Below are 14,773 nucleotides of genomic sequence, written 5' to 3'. Positions count from 1 at the left end.
GAAGTGACGATGATCATCAGGTTTTTGGCTTACATTGAGCAAGCCTACCGACGGGCATTGAGGCTCTTCCCAGTTAGCCGTTCATGATGAGTATACAGTACCGAGGAGTATAAAGGTCCGAATGTACCCAGTGTCTATGTTGCATCCCGCGAAGTATCACTTCATCCTCTAATCATGCTGGGACCGCGTGTTTTGCTCAGCACAGCATTTGCTGCTGCTGTTGTTTCGGCTAGCTATCTGCCCGGAGTCTCGAGCAACACTGCCTTCCAATACAATGCCCGTCGACAGGCCACTAACAGCACGTCCCCATCTTTCAATGGCCCATACAGTACACGAGGCCGGGACATTGTTGATAGCAACGGCGAGAAGACGACTTGGGCGGGTGTCAACTGGCCCATGAGTGGTATGTACTAAGTATCAGACGAACTACAGATGTACATGGACTGATCTTCTTTGTAGGCGAGACTATGATTCCCGAGGGACTTGAGTGGGCCTCAGCGGAAGAAATTCTTGATGATATCGCGGGTGTTGGCTTCAACTATATCCGCATGGGCTATGCTATTGAGATGATCGACCAAGTTTACGACAGGAACGGTGTAGACGTGCCACTCGAGGTTGGCCTCATCAACGCCCTGGGATACGTCAACGGCACCAAAGTTACCAACGAGATCATCGAGAAGAACCCTGGTTGGACAGCTCAGACTACTCGTTTTGAGATCTGGAGCGATATCGCGCACATTGCTGCTACCAAGGGCATCTTCATTAGCCCAGATGTACACAGTGGAAAAGCGCAGTGGTGCTGCTCGCACACCGATGGTACCGCTTGGTTCGACGACCTACATTTCAACGCCACACATTGGCGCCGCGGTCTTTCTTACGTCGCCAATTGGGCGAAAGACCACCCGAATGTAGTCAGCATGTCTCTTCGCAATGAGTTGCGCGAATCTTGGAACGTCACGAACCTCTACTACAACTGGGACACGCTTGTGGGAAACATGACGGCTGGTGCTGATGCAATCCACGAGGCCAACCCCGATATCCTTATCCTCTGGGGCGGCATGCAATACGGACAAGATCTATCAGCTCTTACAACCGGTAAGAACATCCTCACCGCCCCATGCTACAAGTGTACAGCGATCAGAGATGCGGCAAGGAGGGAGCCAGTGTACTTCAACCTTGACGACCACCCATGGGCTGACAAGCTCGTCTGGGAACTCCATCTTTACAGCATGAGCGAGGACATCGACACCGGAACCTGCGACATCGTCAAGGCAAACCTCTACCGCAACGGCTTCAATGCCTTGGGCATCGACGCACCAGCCGCCTGCAACATCACGGGAGACTGCCCGAAGGCTGTTCGCGAGACACCAGTGATTCTGAGCGAATTTGGCAGCGCACAGGATGAGACACTTTTCAACAACACTCTGCAGAACTGTTTGAAGGAGTACACCATCGACAACGATGTTAGCTGGATGATGTGGTCCATTGCCGGTTCGTACAGGATCCGATCAGGTGTGCAAGGGTTCCCTGATACATGGGGCATGACAAACTACAACTGGACAGGATGGAATTACGAGCGTGGTATTGAGGAGTTCTGGAAGCCATGGGTACAGGCGATGAACACGACGAAGATTCAGTAGTCCACTGTAGAGGACTATATATCCATGTCTGCTAACGAGTGACACATGAATGAAGAATATCGCCCATGACAAATGTGTTTGAAATATCAACTAGTTCCTGCTATAAACAGTCGACTTTCGCGTTCCGATAACATTGCACTTTGCTCATCTTAACACTTCCTTCTTTGCATCCTCTTGCACAACGACCTTTCTCTTCCTTGCCAACTCAAGATCCTGCTCCCCACTCAGCTCGGTCCGCCAGGATCCGTGCCACATGACGATTTACGACACGTTGTAACCCATAGCCCTCATGATAGCCTTACCCTCCTCCACATCGTCCAGCCCCCAAATTCTCAGCCCATACGACTCTAGAAAAGCTTTGAAGCTATCGAACCCCAAGTCCTTGGACGCTCCGTAGGTAGTAGTGATGCCGGATTTGTCGGTGTTGGAAGACATGTTGGTGGTGCTTGATGTTGCTGCCAGATTTTTGAGGATGAATATAGATCGGGGTGTAGGTGTAGTGGAGAAATTTAATTCTTGGTCTTCAATTAAAGCGAGTGGAGACACGTAGGGTTTGCGGGGTAGAGGAAGCAAGCGGAACCGGGTTCGGTGGATTATATGGTTGGGTACAAGCGGATGCTGGGGAACCCATGAGCAAGAAATGCAGCATGTGATTCTCCGCTTTACCGTGAACTGTAATTCACTTGGACATCACAGTGTCAAGGAAGCATGACCTCGAAAGCTACTGTAACCCGTTGCTACCTTACAATACCAAAGCCCAGGATACCTAGGACTGCACCCATCCACCACTCCAGCTCGTTTCTTTTATCCGCACTAGCCCCCTTACTGGAGGTAGTGGCCAACCCAGCAGTTTCCTCACTTGGACGTGCAGAATTGGTGATGCTTGCTTCGAAGCCGGATTTTGCCACAGTCATAGTGGTAAGCGCAACACGCACAGTAGCAGTGACAGCAGTCCCACTCGAACTGACAGTGACCAAAGTGTTACCCGTGGCGTCTGTTGTAATTTCTAGCACTGTGGGATATATGTTGCCCCCGAGGTTGATCGATAGACCAGGCGTGAGCGTTACTGTCCATGATCCAATTATAAGCGAGCCAGTGCCTACTACTGGTGTTACCTGTGGTGCTGGCGTGGTGTTTGTATCGCTCGGCATGTTAGAGTCGGGAGTAGTTGCTGGCTGTGCAGGAGCACTGCTTCCTCCATTGTCGTTACTTGCGGGCGCGACAGGCTGAGCGAGGCTATTGGTGGTTGGAGATGCGGGCTGGATATTCGACAGTGTGCCACCAAATTGAGAGACTATCTTTAGCAGGAGACTGTTCTGCCCCGTCTGTTGTGTTGTCGTTCCTGTAGCACTAGAGGTTTCTCCTCCCGCGATGTTGTCTACTGTTTGCCTGGGCATGTTCGAAGAACGGGCTGTATTCGCTTGCGTGACGAAGAACGGCTGCCCATTGTTTCTCTCACTCCCTTGGGTAGCATCATTTAGATCGAAACCCGCTGCTGCCGTGTTTGTCTCAAGATTGAGAATTGTCGGTCGAATTGTGGTAATAGTCGTCTCGATTGGAGTCAAAGTCACAAGACGATCGGTAGCCGGATCGGTCTCCCCCCATCCTGTCGCAGCCGGAAGCCCGAGAATGCCTTCAACATCGTTTGTACCACACATGGCAGGATCTATAACACAACATTGTTCGGTCACAACAGGAAAACATGGATCGACGTCTCCAAGCCCGTCTCCCCCGTCTCCCCCGTCTAGATGCACACTCTCCGTGGCAGCGGCGTCAAGCGTTCCTGTTGTCTCTGTCGGGATAGACACGGTCGACTGTTCGCTGGGGGTAATCTCGGTGACGTTCGGTAGCAAAGAGACCTCTGCTTCATATTAGCCTATATTCTCTCAAGTTGGATCGGCATCAGTTGCACACGAGGGACAGCCGCCGCGGCATTCGCTAGGAAGAAGAGCGTCAAGAGCTCTGGTGGAAGGAACATGTCGATGTGCTACAGCTGTCATTCTGGCATGCAGGAGAAAAGGCTGAGAGCATCCAGCGCGCCCAAACGCTCAAGCCCCTTTCGTCCCGCCATGTTCTCCGAGTAAGTAAGTTCGCAAGTTGCGCCGCAAGGAAAGCCTCATCGTGGCTAGCCGAGAGAGATGATGGCACGCCTAGGTGCGCAATCACATGCCAAGCGCTGCCGGGCGTTGTCACAATCTCCGAACTCTCATGCATCAACTACAACTTCACAACCAACGACGGCATGTTCTTCGCTACGCATACGCATACTCTCTGCAATCCTGCAAGATACTCGTCAGCACTAGGAGCAATACCTGCCTTGTATGCCGCCATTTCAGATTAGACGCGTCTTCTATCGCGGAACAAGGATCGCGTCACGACTAACCGACACCTGAATCACTCCGCCCCCATGGTTCGATGCACTAAGGTCTAGATGCAATTCTACCACCAACAAGGAGAATTCGGTCTAAGAGTATCTTACCGCATCGGGTAACTCTACAAGATGTACAGGGTATCGTCAACCGTTCTCCATGCAGCCATTGGGGACTACATTTAGAACAAAGCTAACAAAGTGCCCTCCACCGCAGGTCTGTAGATGATATTCGCGTACACGTCTTCGCCCAGGGCCAGCTAACAGACCGTCTCTGCCAGCTGTGTAAGTTTTGTTGTGGTTTAAGTGTGCTTGCGCCTCAGCTGTGGCTTACCCACGCGAGCATGTGCGGCTCTACAGCGTCGCCGCCTTATGCACTGACATGTAGAACTCTACCGACATCCATCATTTGACGCTTACGGGTTTCTGAAGAGGGATTCAACTCGGTATACGATGGCTACTCTCAAAAATACACATCAAAGCACTCAGTGCACGGAAACCTTTGCAAGCCACCATCTTGTGGTTCTCGGTCTTGGATCTGCACGTTGAAAAGCGTCGGTTTCTCTCAATCTGTTACATCCGACTGTATTGTCGTAACTGGGACGCACACAGCGTCATAATGCGTTAAATCAGCGTTCAGTGTGCTTGCAGGCGTATAGCAGATGTTACGCGACACTTGTCTGGATGTGAAGGCCTATAAATCTCACACATGTAGGCGGACCACCGGCGGAGTATTTTCGAATCCTTTCGAGCGTTTCACCAGACTACTTCAAAACAGCAAGTTCTCGTCTCAATTCTCTCACTCCGAACGTCAAGCAAAGCTTTAAGTGTGCTTGCAGCCTTTTGGTCTCAATTTAGGCATGCCAGTCATTATAGGCATCGTTGTGGATAGGACGATCGCTCTTGAGATCATTGTCTGGTCACACTAGCTTCCGATAAAGGAGCAGCCTGGCAGGACCTGAGCATACGACACAAGCTATACAGCGACGAGCGACGCGACCACATAACGAATCTGTTCGCTGAAAGCACAAGGAGAGCACGAAGAGAAACAAGGAACATCAACAGAAAACCACATAACCTGCTTAGAGAAGGAACAAAAGCTTAGGGTTAGAGCTGGAAGACGAAGGCAGTTCGGTGGAAACAGAATAAAGCTCGAAAGATTACATGACCAGTGCAGCTGACTAAAAATGACGCCTTCTAGGCAACACATTCAACTACGGAAGTCAGATGCGGAAGATTTTCCATTCTCTTAGGATGGCACGAGTCAATTGCTTGGCCAATTCTTGCTGTAGGCCTCCTGGAATGGGACACTCTGCGACGTTCGCATGACCACAGCCCGGGAGTGCGCAATCCGATGGGTTGCCCGACTAGAGCCTTGTGAACCCAAAGCTATCGCGGTGTGAGAGCGCCCGCCGCCATACGTCAACTGTGATCATGCTTGGTAGTGAGTCACTATCAACTACAACATAGTCGCATCAACAGTCACACCCCTTGACCAGCCTCTACCAAGGCTCAACTCGGAAAAGGCGCCCCCAATTCCAACGATAATTCATCTGAAGCGCATGACCTTAGCAACGTCGTAAGCTTCAACCAGCGAAGTATCCATGAACACCAGCGACAGAGAAGACCAGCCAATACATCGGAACAGAATGGCGTATCTTCATAGGCATCCATATCAACGACGGCAGGTACCCGCTACATTTTTGTACGTTGAATACCTATAATCCATCGTTCACCGTTGTGTTCCCGGCCCCCACACCTCCAAACTGTCATAGCCTCGCAGTGGCGACCGCAACTTCAGCTGTCATGACCCCTCCATGATACACACCGCGGGGGCCATCAAGACCGCGTATCTACGAAAGAGTAGATTTAAGCCTCAATGTTCTGGCGGTCAGGAACTCATCGGTAAGGTATCGTTCATGCGGAGCACGCCGGTGGTGGGGCGCAGCCAATCACACCACGAAAAGATCTGCTCCAGCCGCAAAAGGAGGCGCAGCACGTTGGGTGTTCATGCGGTTCATTGAGGCAATGCTAACCAAACATGATGTCGTTCGGACTTTTTCTAGGCAATTGAGACATCTGGTCGGATGGTATATAGAGGGTCCTGGAGGACGGTGGTTTTATTCACCCGGTTCACAATCTGCACCACTATAAGTATTTCGATCTATCGACATCCTGAGACGGCAACTTTCTTCTGAGCGACTGCGAGTCTATCGTCTTATTACAAGTCACTGCAACCATATAAGGCTTACCCAATCAGCCTCACAAGGCACCCAACAATGTCTTACCTGCACCTTACCCGAACTCGCACTCGTGAGCGCACCCCAGACCACGACACCTACTACACCCGTCCCCTCGTGCGTCGCGACTCCAACAAACATCGTCACAGCATCACACTTTCTGATCTCGATGACGCCGACGACTATCCCTACTCTACCAACCAAAAGCCAGCCAAGCTATCTCGCGCCTTGACGGTCCGCGACCAACCCTCTCAACTCGAGCGCTACAACATCATCACGGACAACCGGCACAACCACAACGATGCTGGCGATAAGAATAGACGTCGTAGCTACGAAACAAGGCGTACATACAGATACTCCTCCGACCGCCCCGCCTCTTCAGAGCCAGAAGAGCGTGACCTCCATTTGAGTGTCAACGCAAGGTTCGGCCGCCCACACCACCACCATCACTCCTCCTCCTCCTCTTCTTCTTCCTCTCTGCTTTCGCCCACATACAACCCTTCCCACCGTAGCGACAAGTGGTGGGTAGACGAGCGATGGGAGTCTCGCGAGCGCTCTACTTCGCGGGAGAGGAGCCGAACGCGCCGAGACAGTTTCTGGGGCGAGGCTTATGAGGAGAAGGAGAGGCAGACTGAAAAGGAAAGATGGAGGAGTTACTCCAGAGTTGGTGGGAGGGAGGTAGAGAGGGAGAGCATTAGGCCGTTGAGTGGGTGGAGGAGGAAGAGGATTGTCATGGGTGATGATTAGAGGTTTTGGAGGAGGAGTTGAAGTCTGGTATTTCGAAGGGATCTCCAAGTATGATGTTTCCTTGGTGCTTCTTATTTGTTGGTAGTTTGGGTGTGCGTTGGGCGTCGCGGTAGACGGTCCTTCTTTTTTCTTTTGCTTGTTTCGCGTGTGGCTTTGTGTGTTCACATGTATACCTTGAAATGATATTTGGTTAGGGATAGAGTACTTGTACTTCGTTTTCCAAGAACAAATTGCTACTCTTAATATGCGCAGAATACACTCACGATACTTCAAATGAAGAGTAGTAAACGGAATACTTGTCTGGCAAGGCATTGTATCATCAGCAGACCAAAAATCACTTTAACCATTGGAGAACAGAATGAAGTATTCGTGTTGTCATTCGTGTCTAAACGAGACAGTAATGTGAGATAAAAGCAAGTGATTCCAACTCCATCCACGATCATCTCCATTGGAGAGTATCGGTTCACCCAGAAACGCCAGAAATGCCCAACTGTATCGTACAGCATCGTCCATCCATGATATGCAAGACCCCATCTAACCGTGTGCGTTGCCAAGAGCACAGCAAAACAAGCAAGAGCAAAAGTATGCAGAGATGCCACCAGCCCTCTCCCTTATCTGGCTTTGTTGAGTTCCTACGAAGGCCAACCCTTGTGGGAAGGCAGCACTCAATAGAAACCCTCAAGCCTCGATGAAGGGTGAAGAAGGGTGGCAACAGCACGACTAAGACCTCGCAAAGTAAACAACAGACACCATATCCTTCCGCGCCACCCAATGCATCCATGATGTTCCAAACTCCGTAAAAAAAACAAGTCCGTCTGACACCAAAAAATCGATGAGGCGGCTAGAAGAGACGCAACTTCTTTGGCGGGCCAAGGGAGCTATTGAAGAAGGAGGATTCTGCTGGGCGCTTCTTGACAGTGGTGAAGGCCTGAGGAGCAGGCTTGACGGCCGAGAAGGCCGGTTTCGAGGGTGTGGCTCCAAGGAAAATGGACTTGGATGGGGTCTTGATGGCTGACCTGCCAAACAGGAAAGACGACTTTTTAATAGGAGCAGTGCGAGGTGCGAGAGGGCTCTTATCGTTGTCGAAGAACATGCCAACCTCGCAGTTTTCTTTATCGTCGTTGAAAGAGCGATCGAACTCGGAGCTTGTTGGTGTGCTGGGCATCTTGCACTGAGATGAAGGAGGCAGCGCGTACTTGGAAGGAGTCTTGAAAGGTGTGAAGGGCTTTGCCGCCGTTGTGGGGAGAGGAGTTGCTGGCTTTGCAACCGAGAGGTCAACCAGGTAATGCTCTTCATCCATACGCTTCTTGTTCGACTCGCTGTCCAACACCCACCCAACATTGACACACTTGATGGCTCCCTTGCTTTCAAGGCACTTCTCCAGTGTAGACATGCTTCCATCCTTGAAGAGAATGTGGCTCAGAGATGCATGCGATATGTCTTGGACTACCTTCGCGCCGAGATCCTCGAGCAGACCACGGAACAAGAAGTTTTGCTCCCTGCCGTTGCTCGTGACGTCGACGTAGAAAACCATACCCTGGAGGATGCCATCATAGAGGAACAGGTCGCTCTCGTCCGCTTGTACATCGGTCCAAGCAACAGTCTTCTTCGGGGTCTTAGCGTCCATGACCTTCTGAGGTGATCGCAAGGCGGACTTCTTCGGTGAAGCTGGCTCAGGTGCTGCAAAAGTGGGTGCAAGTTTGAGTGGAGCCAGTTGCACAGTTGGCCTGGTTACAAATGGAGAAGGTTCAACAGTCGTGTCCGCAACAGCAACCTCACTGAGATCGCTGACCTCGGTAACCTCGCTGATGTCGGCAATCTCGCTCGGCTCCTCGAGTTCGAATGAATCATGTTTTAGAGCCGGGTATCTTACAGGAGATGGTGTTTGCTTCTTGACCGAGCGGGTAATCTCTTCCTGGAGAGCAGCCTCAAGCGCTAGGCTTGGTGTGGTGGGATAATTGGGCAACTCAGCAAGAGCGCGGCAAGGAGTCATCGGTGCCTTGATGTGAGCAGGCGTTTTGGGGTAACCCGGCAGCTCGGCCAATGCTACTTTGGAGGTGACAGGAGCGGAGATATGGGCTGGTGTGGTAGGATATGCCGCAGGAAGCTCCTCGAATGCTTCTTGGTCGGTCACGCCCCAGACGATCTGCGCGGGAGGAGTGCCAGGAATGTCGACAATTGACTCATCCATGGGTGTCGCGGCCGGGTAAGGAGTATTTGGCTGGACAGATACAGGAGTCTTTGCAGCGGGTGTGGAGGAGACGTCCACGGTAGCCTGGAGGTCCTCGTGGTTTTCCCCTTCGTCGATGCGAGGGTACTCAACGTGCTGAGGACCTCCTGGCACCTCTACTGCGGCATGATCCTCACTCTCAGCAGCTGTCGAAGCCTGACAGGCTTCATCCTGCTCAGCCGGCTCATCCTCCTCAACATCCTCCATGGCGACGTCATTGTACTCATGCTCGGCGACATCGACTTTATTCTCCTGCGTGGCGGCTACGGGGGGTGCAGTGATGTGTGCAGGTGTCGTGGGGTATCCTGCGAGTTCTGCAAGGCCCTCCTTGTTCGACAGAGGCGCGAGGATGTGGGAGGGGGTAGTCGGGCGGCCGGGAAGTTCAGCGATAGCTTCCCTTGAGGTCATTGGGGCAGTGATGTGTGTAGGTGTTGTAGGGTAGCCGGGGAACTCTGTAAAGGGTTGCTCGACAGCCTCAACAACAGACTCTTCTACCAACTCCATGGCGGGTTCTTCGACTGTTTCAACGACTGCCTCAACGACTGCTTCTTCAATTGCCTCAGCAACTGGCTCTTCTACCTCCATGGTTACATTTTCGACTGCCTCAACTATTGGCTCTTGTACTGCCTCGACGATCGGCTCTTGGACTGCCTCGACGATTGGCTCTTCAATTACCTCAGCAACTGGCTCCTCAACTGCTTCAACGACCGGCTCAGGCTCAGCCTTCGCCTTGGGAACAGCAGCAGTCTTCTTTGTAGGCTTGCGGGCCGGCGCCTTGAGGGGCGACTCTTGTGGAACGACGGGGGCGTTGCGACCGCGCGTAGCTCTGGGTGCGATGACAGGAGCGGGAGCGGATGCTGAGGCTTTGGGTACTGCTGGCTTGCGCGTGCGGGTTGCTGGCTTAGCTGGCTCACTGGCGACGGTCTTCTCGATGACCGCAGGCTCGCTCTTCTTGGTGGCGGGTGCCTTCCTTGTTGGCACAGGTGCTTTGCGTACTCTTGTTGCTGGCTTGGGTGCTTCTTCGACAGCTGGCTCCTCGGTAATAGTAGGCGTCTGGGCTTTTGGCGTAGGCGCCTTCTTTACAGCCGCGATCTTGCGTGTACGGGTAGCTGTTGGCTTAGGTGCCTCTTCAGCGGTGTCGGGCTCCTCTGCGGCGGCAGGCTCCTCGGCCTTGCGACCACGCGTCGCCCTTGTCGCTGGAGCAGACACGGCTGCTTTCGTCTGGACCTTGACTGTGCGCGCTGTCTTTGTGGCGACCGTCTTCTTAGCCACAGGGAGCTCGGCATCTTCGGGCTCAGCTTTGGCCTTGCGCTTCACAGCGGTTGTCTTTGTGGGTTGGATCGGGGAAGGCGCGAGTTCATCGATCTCGTCGACTGCCTTTTTCCTGCCGCCGCGCTTGGGAGGGGCGTTGAGTGTGTTGGAGGGCGCAGAGGCGACCTCTGGGGCTTTCTTCGCACCGCGACGTGTAGCGACCATGATGTTTGTCGATGTTCGCTGTCTTCGTGATGTGTCGTTGTCGGGTTGGTGCGAGACAGGTTCAATCGAGATTGCGGACGTGCTTGCCGTGTTGTGTTATCAAAGCGCGAACACATACTAGCCGGATCCGGCCATATGTTGTCCCAGCAACAATCGCTTAGCGACGAATAGCCGCTTCTGCGCAGCGGCAGGGCAATCTTGGGACGATCTCAGATAGCACTCGAATGCGGAGGATTATCATGGCTAATCTACAGGCAATCTATCTACTCCGTTCTTGCCGTTGCCGTTTTCATATCGCTATACGTATGACTTCCATGCCAACTCCACATATCAGCACCCTCGCATAGGTAGCGTCATCGCTTTTATCAAGCACAGCCATGCTAGACACATCTGCAACGTTCGTTTTGATCTTGTTCAACCTCTGGATCGCCAATGCATCTTCGGGCTCTGCTGAAGCTTCATGTCCAACTTCTTTATCAGTCTTTCGAAGGATCATCTCCCACAGCCTAACCCACTCGTCGTTTCCTGATGTGGCAAGGAGAATGCGTGATTTGTGTCTGAACAGACTGCACGCTGTTATTGCAGAGCCATGTGCACGGCTAGCGAGGATTGGTGGGGAAACATAAGAACTCTCAGGCGAAGTCGGCGAATGCGAAGCATCAGACCGTGCGAGTATACACGCCAGACTACCATCATCTCCGCCAGACACGATGAGCCAAGTGTCCGCATCTACAAGATGGCATGCCATAGCTTTAGATGAGTTCTGGTGTATCCTTGCTGGATGATGCCATGTCAACTGAAGGGTCGGCCCTAAGGATTCTCCCGACAGTCGTTCAGTCTCGGTTACCAGTGGCCATGTGACGGCATGGCCATCTGTACCAGCTGTCAAGACGTTCGTTGTAGATAGGAACACACACTGCGTCAAGCAGGATGTGAAGTAGAGGCCCTTTGCAAGAGCCTGCCATCTCACAGCAGCGGTAGGGTCAAAACGGTAGACCTTTGCGTGTCAGTGCTTTGTGATAGTGAGAATAAGGGACCTAGTTCACCTTGATACTAGAATCTGAGGACACCATTGCAATGGTATATGCAGATCCCGACGTGGTTACATCGAAAGACATGAGTCTCAAATCTGCATGCTCACTTTCTGGCGTGTACACATGTTCGCACACTACTCCAACATCCAGGGCGGATGTCGACAAGTCCCGGACCCGCCATACGTAGACTACGAGGAAGGTCAGCAATATACATGAAAAGTCGAGCAGAGGTCTAACATTCTTCACAGCCACCACTACTGAACAAATAGTCGCCATCGTGTGACCATTGCAGATGTTGGATGCCTGTGGTGTGCTTGCGGATAGTCCTTCGGCAAACGATGTCTTTCTCAACGTATTCGAAGATCTTGATATCGGTATCCTCGGCGCCAGTAGCTATAAGTTGGCGAGATCTGCTGTCACCCTTTGGTGAAACTGCTACCGCTTTGATCTCGCGCCCATGGCCGCCTGATCGAATGACAGCGTGATTTGCACCATTCCGACTGCAAATATGCATACTGGAAGCTCTTGTCCACACGAGGGTACCCCCTATAGACGAATGCGACCGGAAGGCCCAACTCCTATGGGCTCCTCCAGTGTCAATGCTCATAACCTCCTCTTCGTTAGTGAGGTCGTAGAGATACCATTTCTTGCTCGAGAAGCCATGTATGAAAAGTCGGTCATCCTGGAAGTATGAACCTTCGATGTTGGGTCCGAACGGTAGCGCAAGGTCATGTACCGATTCGATTGTATTAGCAGACGAGTCAAATTGGTGCACTCCAAGACGCCCATCCCTTCCCACTGAAAACAGATGACCATGTGTGGCAAATTCGGGTGAGGGACGCCATGTAAGTGAAGTGACTGCCTCTCCACCGTGTGCTTTCTCAATGACTTTTAGCAAGGTAGCCTCATTCACAAACCCTTCGCCTTTGTGAATAACGAACAGCGCAATCGAACCGCGCCGGAATCCAACAATAAGGATATCTTTACTGGATACTCTCGCATATTCCATGCTGGTAATGACGGAACCAGTCGAAGAGTCCGCTATGGGTATCTGTACGACCCTTAGGATACTCGTGCTGCTAACAGGATCGACATATAATAGTTGCGCTTCACCTTGACCAACGAGAGTTACAAGTAATGCCGTCTTGTCTGGGCCATCAGGGTCTGACACTTCAGCAGCAAACATGTCTCCGACTTTGCTACCAACAGCATGGAGGTTTGTTAGGGTAGCTGAACTCTTGCTATACACATAAATATTGCCGCTGCCACCAGCAACGTAAGCGAAACCGGGACGAGATCCACTCGTACAAACGGAATAACCAGATAGGTCGCCCAGTTGATTGAGTAAAGTTGAGTTTGAGAGGAGGCTTGATTGGTTCGGAGCTTTGCTGGACGACAGCGTACCGACAAGCACGTTTCCAGAATTCGTTGTAAGCAAGAATGAGGTCTCATCCACAAAGCAATAGCTTCTAAAGAACTCTGCTTTCTTTGAAGACTTTGGGCGTTGCGTAGATCCAGCTGTGTCAGAACTAGGTTCAGCCGCTTGTGCCCATGATAGTACGTCATTTATGGTATACTCGGCGATCGTACCATGTAGGTTTTTCTCTGCTTGTAAAACGTGAATGAGTGGGGTAGCTGTGACTTTACTATCAGCACCACCAGCAATAACCTGCTGGACTCCAGTGGAGATATCAGAGACAGTTGTCGACCACATGTTCTTTCCGCTGTGGTGCGCAGCGCAGTCGAGTTCCAGCAACTTGTAAGGGAAGCTTGCGCTGCCTGCAAGATTTGGCGTAAGTTCCCACGTTCTTGCAGTGGCATCTTCACCGGCGGATTGAAGCAACAATGATCCATTGCACGGAGATGCTTCCAGGAAGCGAACTGTCCAAACCCGTGAAAGATGCCCCCATCCGATAGCGAGACAGTTCGAGCTATTAAACTCATCTGAGTCAAAAGCTTCGTTGGTGAAGCCGGTATGACGCGTTCTTAGAACCTCCAGGTCATTGGTCTCGGCCTCGGAAGCAGTGGCGCTTGTGATCACATCTGAAACGTCCCATATCCGAATCGTGCGGTCGTCACTGCAGCTTGCTACTACCCTCCTCAGTTTTTGGCAGCATTCGGTCGGCAACTCTTTTGATATCTGAACACCGAAGATTGAGCCTTCATGGCCCAGAAAGACGCGGTGGATGCGTGAAGCTGGCCCATCGTGACTGTCATTGCACCATGACCAGTATATAATCTCCCCGAATGCTGTACCAGCGGCAACGAGAACCCGGTCCAGATCCTCCCAGAAAAGGTGAGCCGAATAGAGAATAGATCGCGAACTAGAAGTAAGGTCGGACACAGACACATCGATTCGGCTGAGATCGGAATGTCAGTAAAGAAATGTCAATGTGACTGATCAGTGTATGGTGTGCGCACTTGGTATTCTGGGCTGTGTCTGACTTGCTTCGTTCAATCTTCACCTGCACTAGTGCGTTGTGAGCAGTGACAGCAACGTAGGATTCTTTGTGATACTGGGAATCGTCATCCAAACTTTTTGGTCGAGGAGCAAGATCAAGAATCCAGTCTGAAGCTTTCGCGATGTTAGAAAAACATAAGCTCAAGCCTTGTACGCCAACTTGGCCCGCAAGATGGATTTCAAGAGCGCGGATAAGTCTCCCGCCCCAGATGACTAGCTTTATGATATGAGCATTCTCTTCTGGAAAGATACGTATTCCATGAACGGCTTGAGCCTTGAAGACGCGTTTCGATGAGATATATTGCGAGTCCTTGGCATGATGGAAGCGTAGAAAGGGGCCTTCTGCGGCGATGAGCAGAGTGCCGCAAGAGGCCAGTGCCGTCACTGGTACGCGAGTGCATTCATGCTAATGTAATTAGCTAACGTCTACCTATGCGCAATGTAGACTCACGTGTAGAGTGGGCAACATTGGCGAGGAAAGATCACATGTGAAATTCGTGTTCGTGAATGGGAAAATTGGGGTTGAGTCAGCCCCGCGCCGCTGAAGGGTGTGGCGGGGCCATGACGGAGTGTTCCC

General features: G+C 51.8%; 5 protein-coding genes across 5 annotated transcripts; 2 read left to right on the top strand and 3 right to left on the bottom strand.

The window, feature by feature from the left end:
- Window positions 1-174: 174 nt before the first annotated feature.
- On the top strand, window positions 175-1,640 carry ALTATR162_LOCUS8621 (uncharacterized protein; the record flags this gene model as incomplete). Its single annotated transcript, XM_043316254.1, has 2 exons — window positions 175-403; window positions 460-1,640. The coding sequence occupies 2 exons, from the start codon at window positions 175-177 to the stop codon at window positions 1,638-1,640; spliced, it is 1,410 nt and encodes a 469-aa protein (XP_043172189.1).
- Window positions 1,641-1,901: 261 nt separating this feature from the next.
- ALTATR162_LOCUS8620 (uncharacterized protein) lies at window positions 1,902-3,618 on the bottom strand (the record flags this gene model as incomplete). The annotated part of the gene is made up of 3 exons (XM_043316253.1): window positions 1,902-2,258; window positions 2,387-3,501; window positions 3,555-3,618. The coding sequence occupies 3 exons, from the start codon at window positions 3,616-3,618 to the stop codon at window positions 1,902-1,904; spliced, it is 1,536 nt and encodes a 511-aa protein (XP_043172188.1).
- Window positions 3,619-6,287: 2,669 nt separating this feature from the next.
- On the top strand, window positions 6,288-6,995 carry ALTATR162_LOCUS8619 (uncharacterized protein; the record flags this gene model as incomplete). Its single annotated transcript, XM_043316252.1, has 1 exon — window positions 6,288-6,995. The coding sequence occupies one exon, from the start codon at window positions 6,288-6,290 to the stop codon at window positions 6,993-6,995; it is 708 nt and encodes a 235-aa protein (XP_043172187.1).
- Window positions 6,996-7,836: 841 nt separating this feature from the next.
- On the bottom strand, window positions 7,837-10,701 carry ALTATR162_LOCUS8618 (uncharacterized protein; the record flags this gene model as incomplete). Its single annotated transcript, XM_043316251.1, has 1 exon — window positions 7,837-10,701. One exon carries the CDS (start codon window positions 10,699-10,701, stop codon window positions 7,837-7,839), a length of 2,865 nt encoding a protein of 954 aa, XP_043172186.1.
- A 289-nt stretch (window positions 10,702-10,990) lies between these two features.
- Window positions 10,991-14,665, bottom strand: ALTATR162_LOCUS8617 (uncharacterized protein; the record flags this gene model as incomplete). The annotated part of the gene is made up of 5 exons (XM_043316250.1): window positions 10,991-11,698; window positions 11,748-11,923; window positions 11,973-14,095; window positions 14,157-14,602; window positions 14,648-14,665. The coding sequence occupies 5 exons, from the start codon at window positions 14,663-14,665 to the stop codon at window positions 10,991-10,993; spliced, it is 3,471 nt and encodes a 1,156-aa protein (XP_043172185.1).
- Between the last annotated feature and the right edge of the window lie 108 nt (window positions 14,666-14,773).

The sequence above is a fragment of the Alternaria atra genome, assembly GCF_907166805.1.
Source record: "Alternaria atra isolate CS162 genome assembly, contig: 29, whole genome shotgun sequence".
Classification (NCBI taxonomy): domain Eukaryota; kingdom Fungi; phylum Ascomycota; class Dothideomycetes; order Pleosporales; family Pleosporaceae; genus Alternaria; species Alternaria atra.
This window is presented reverse-complemented; position numbering and strand designations above follow the sequence as displayed.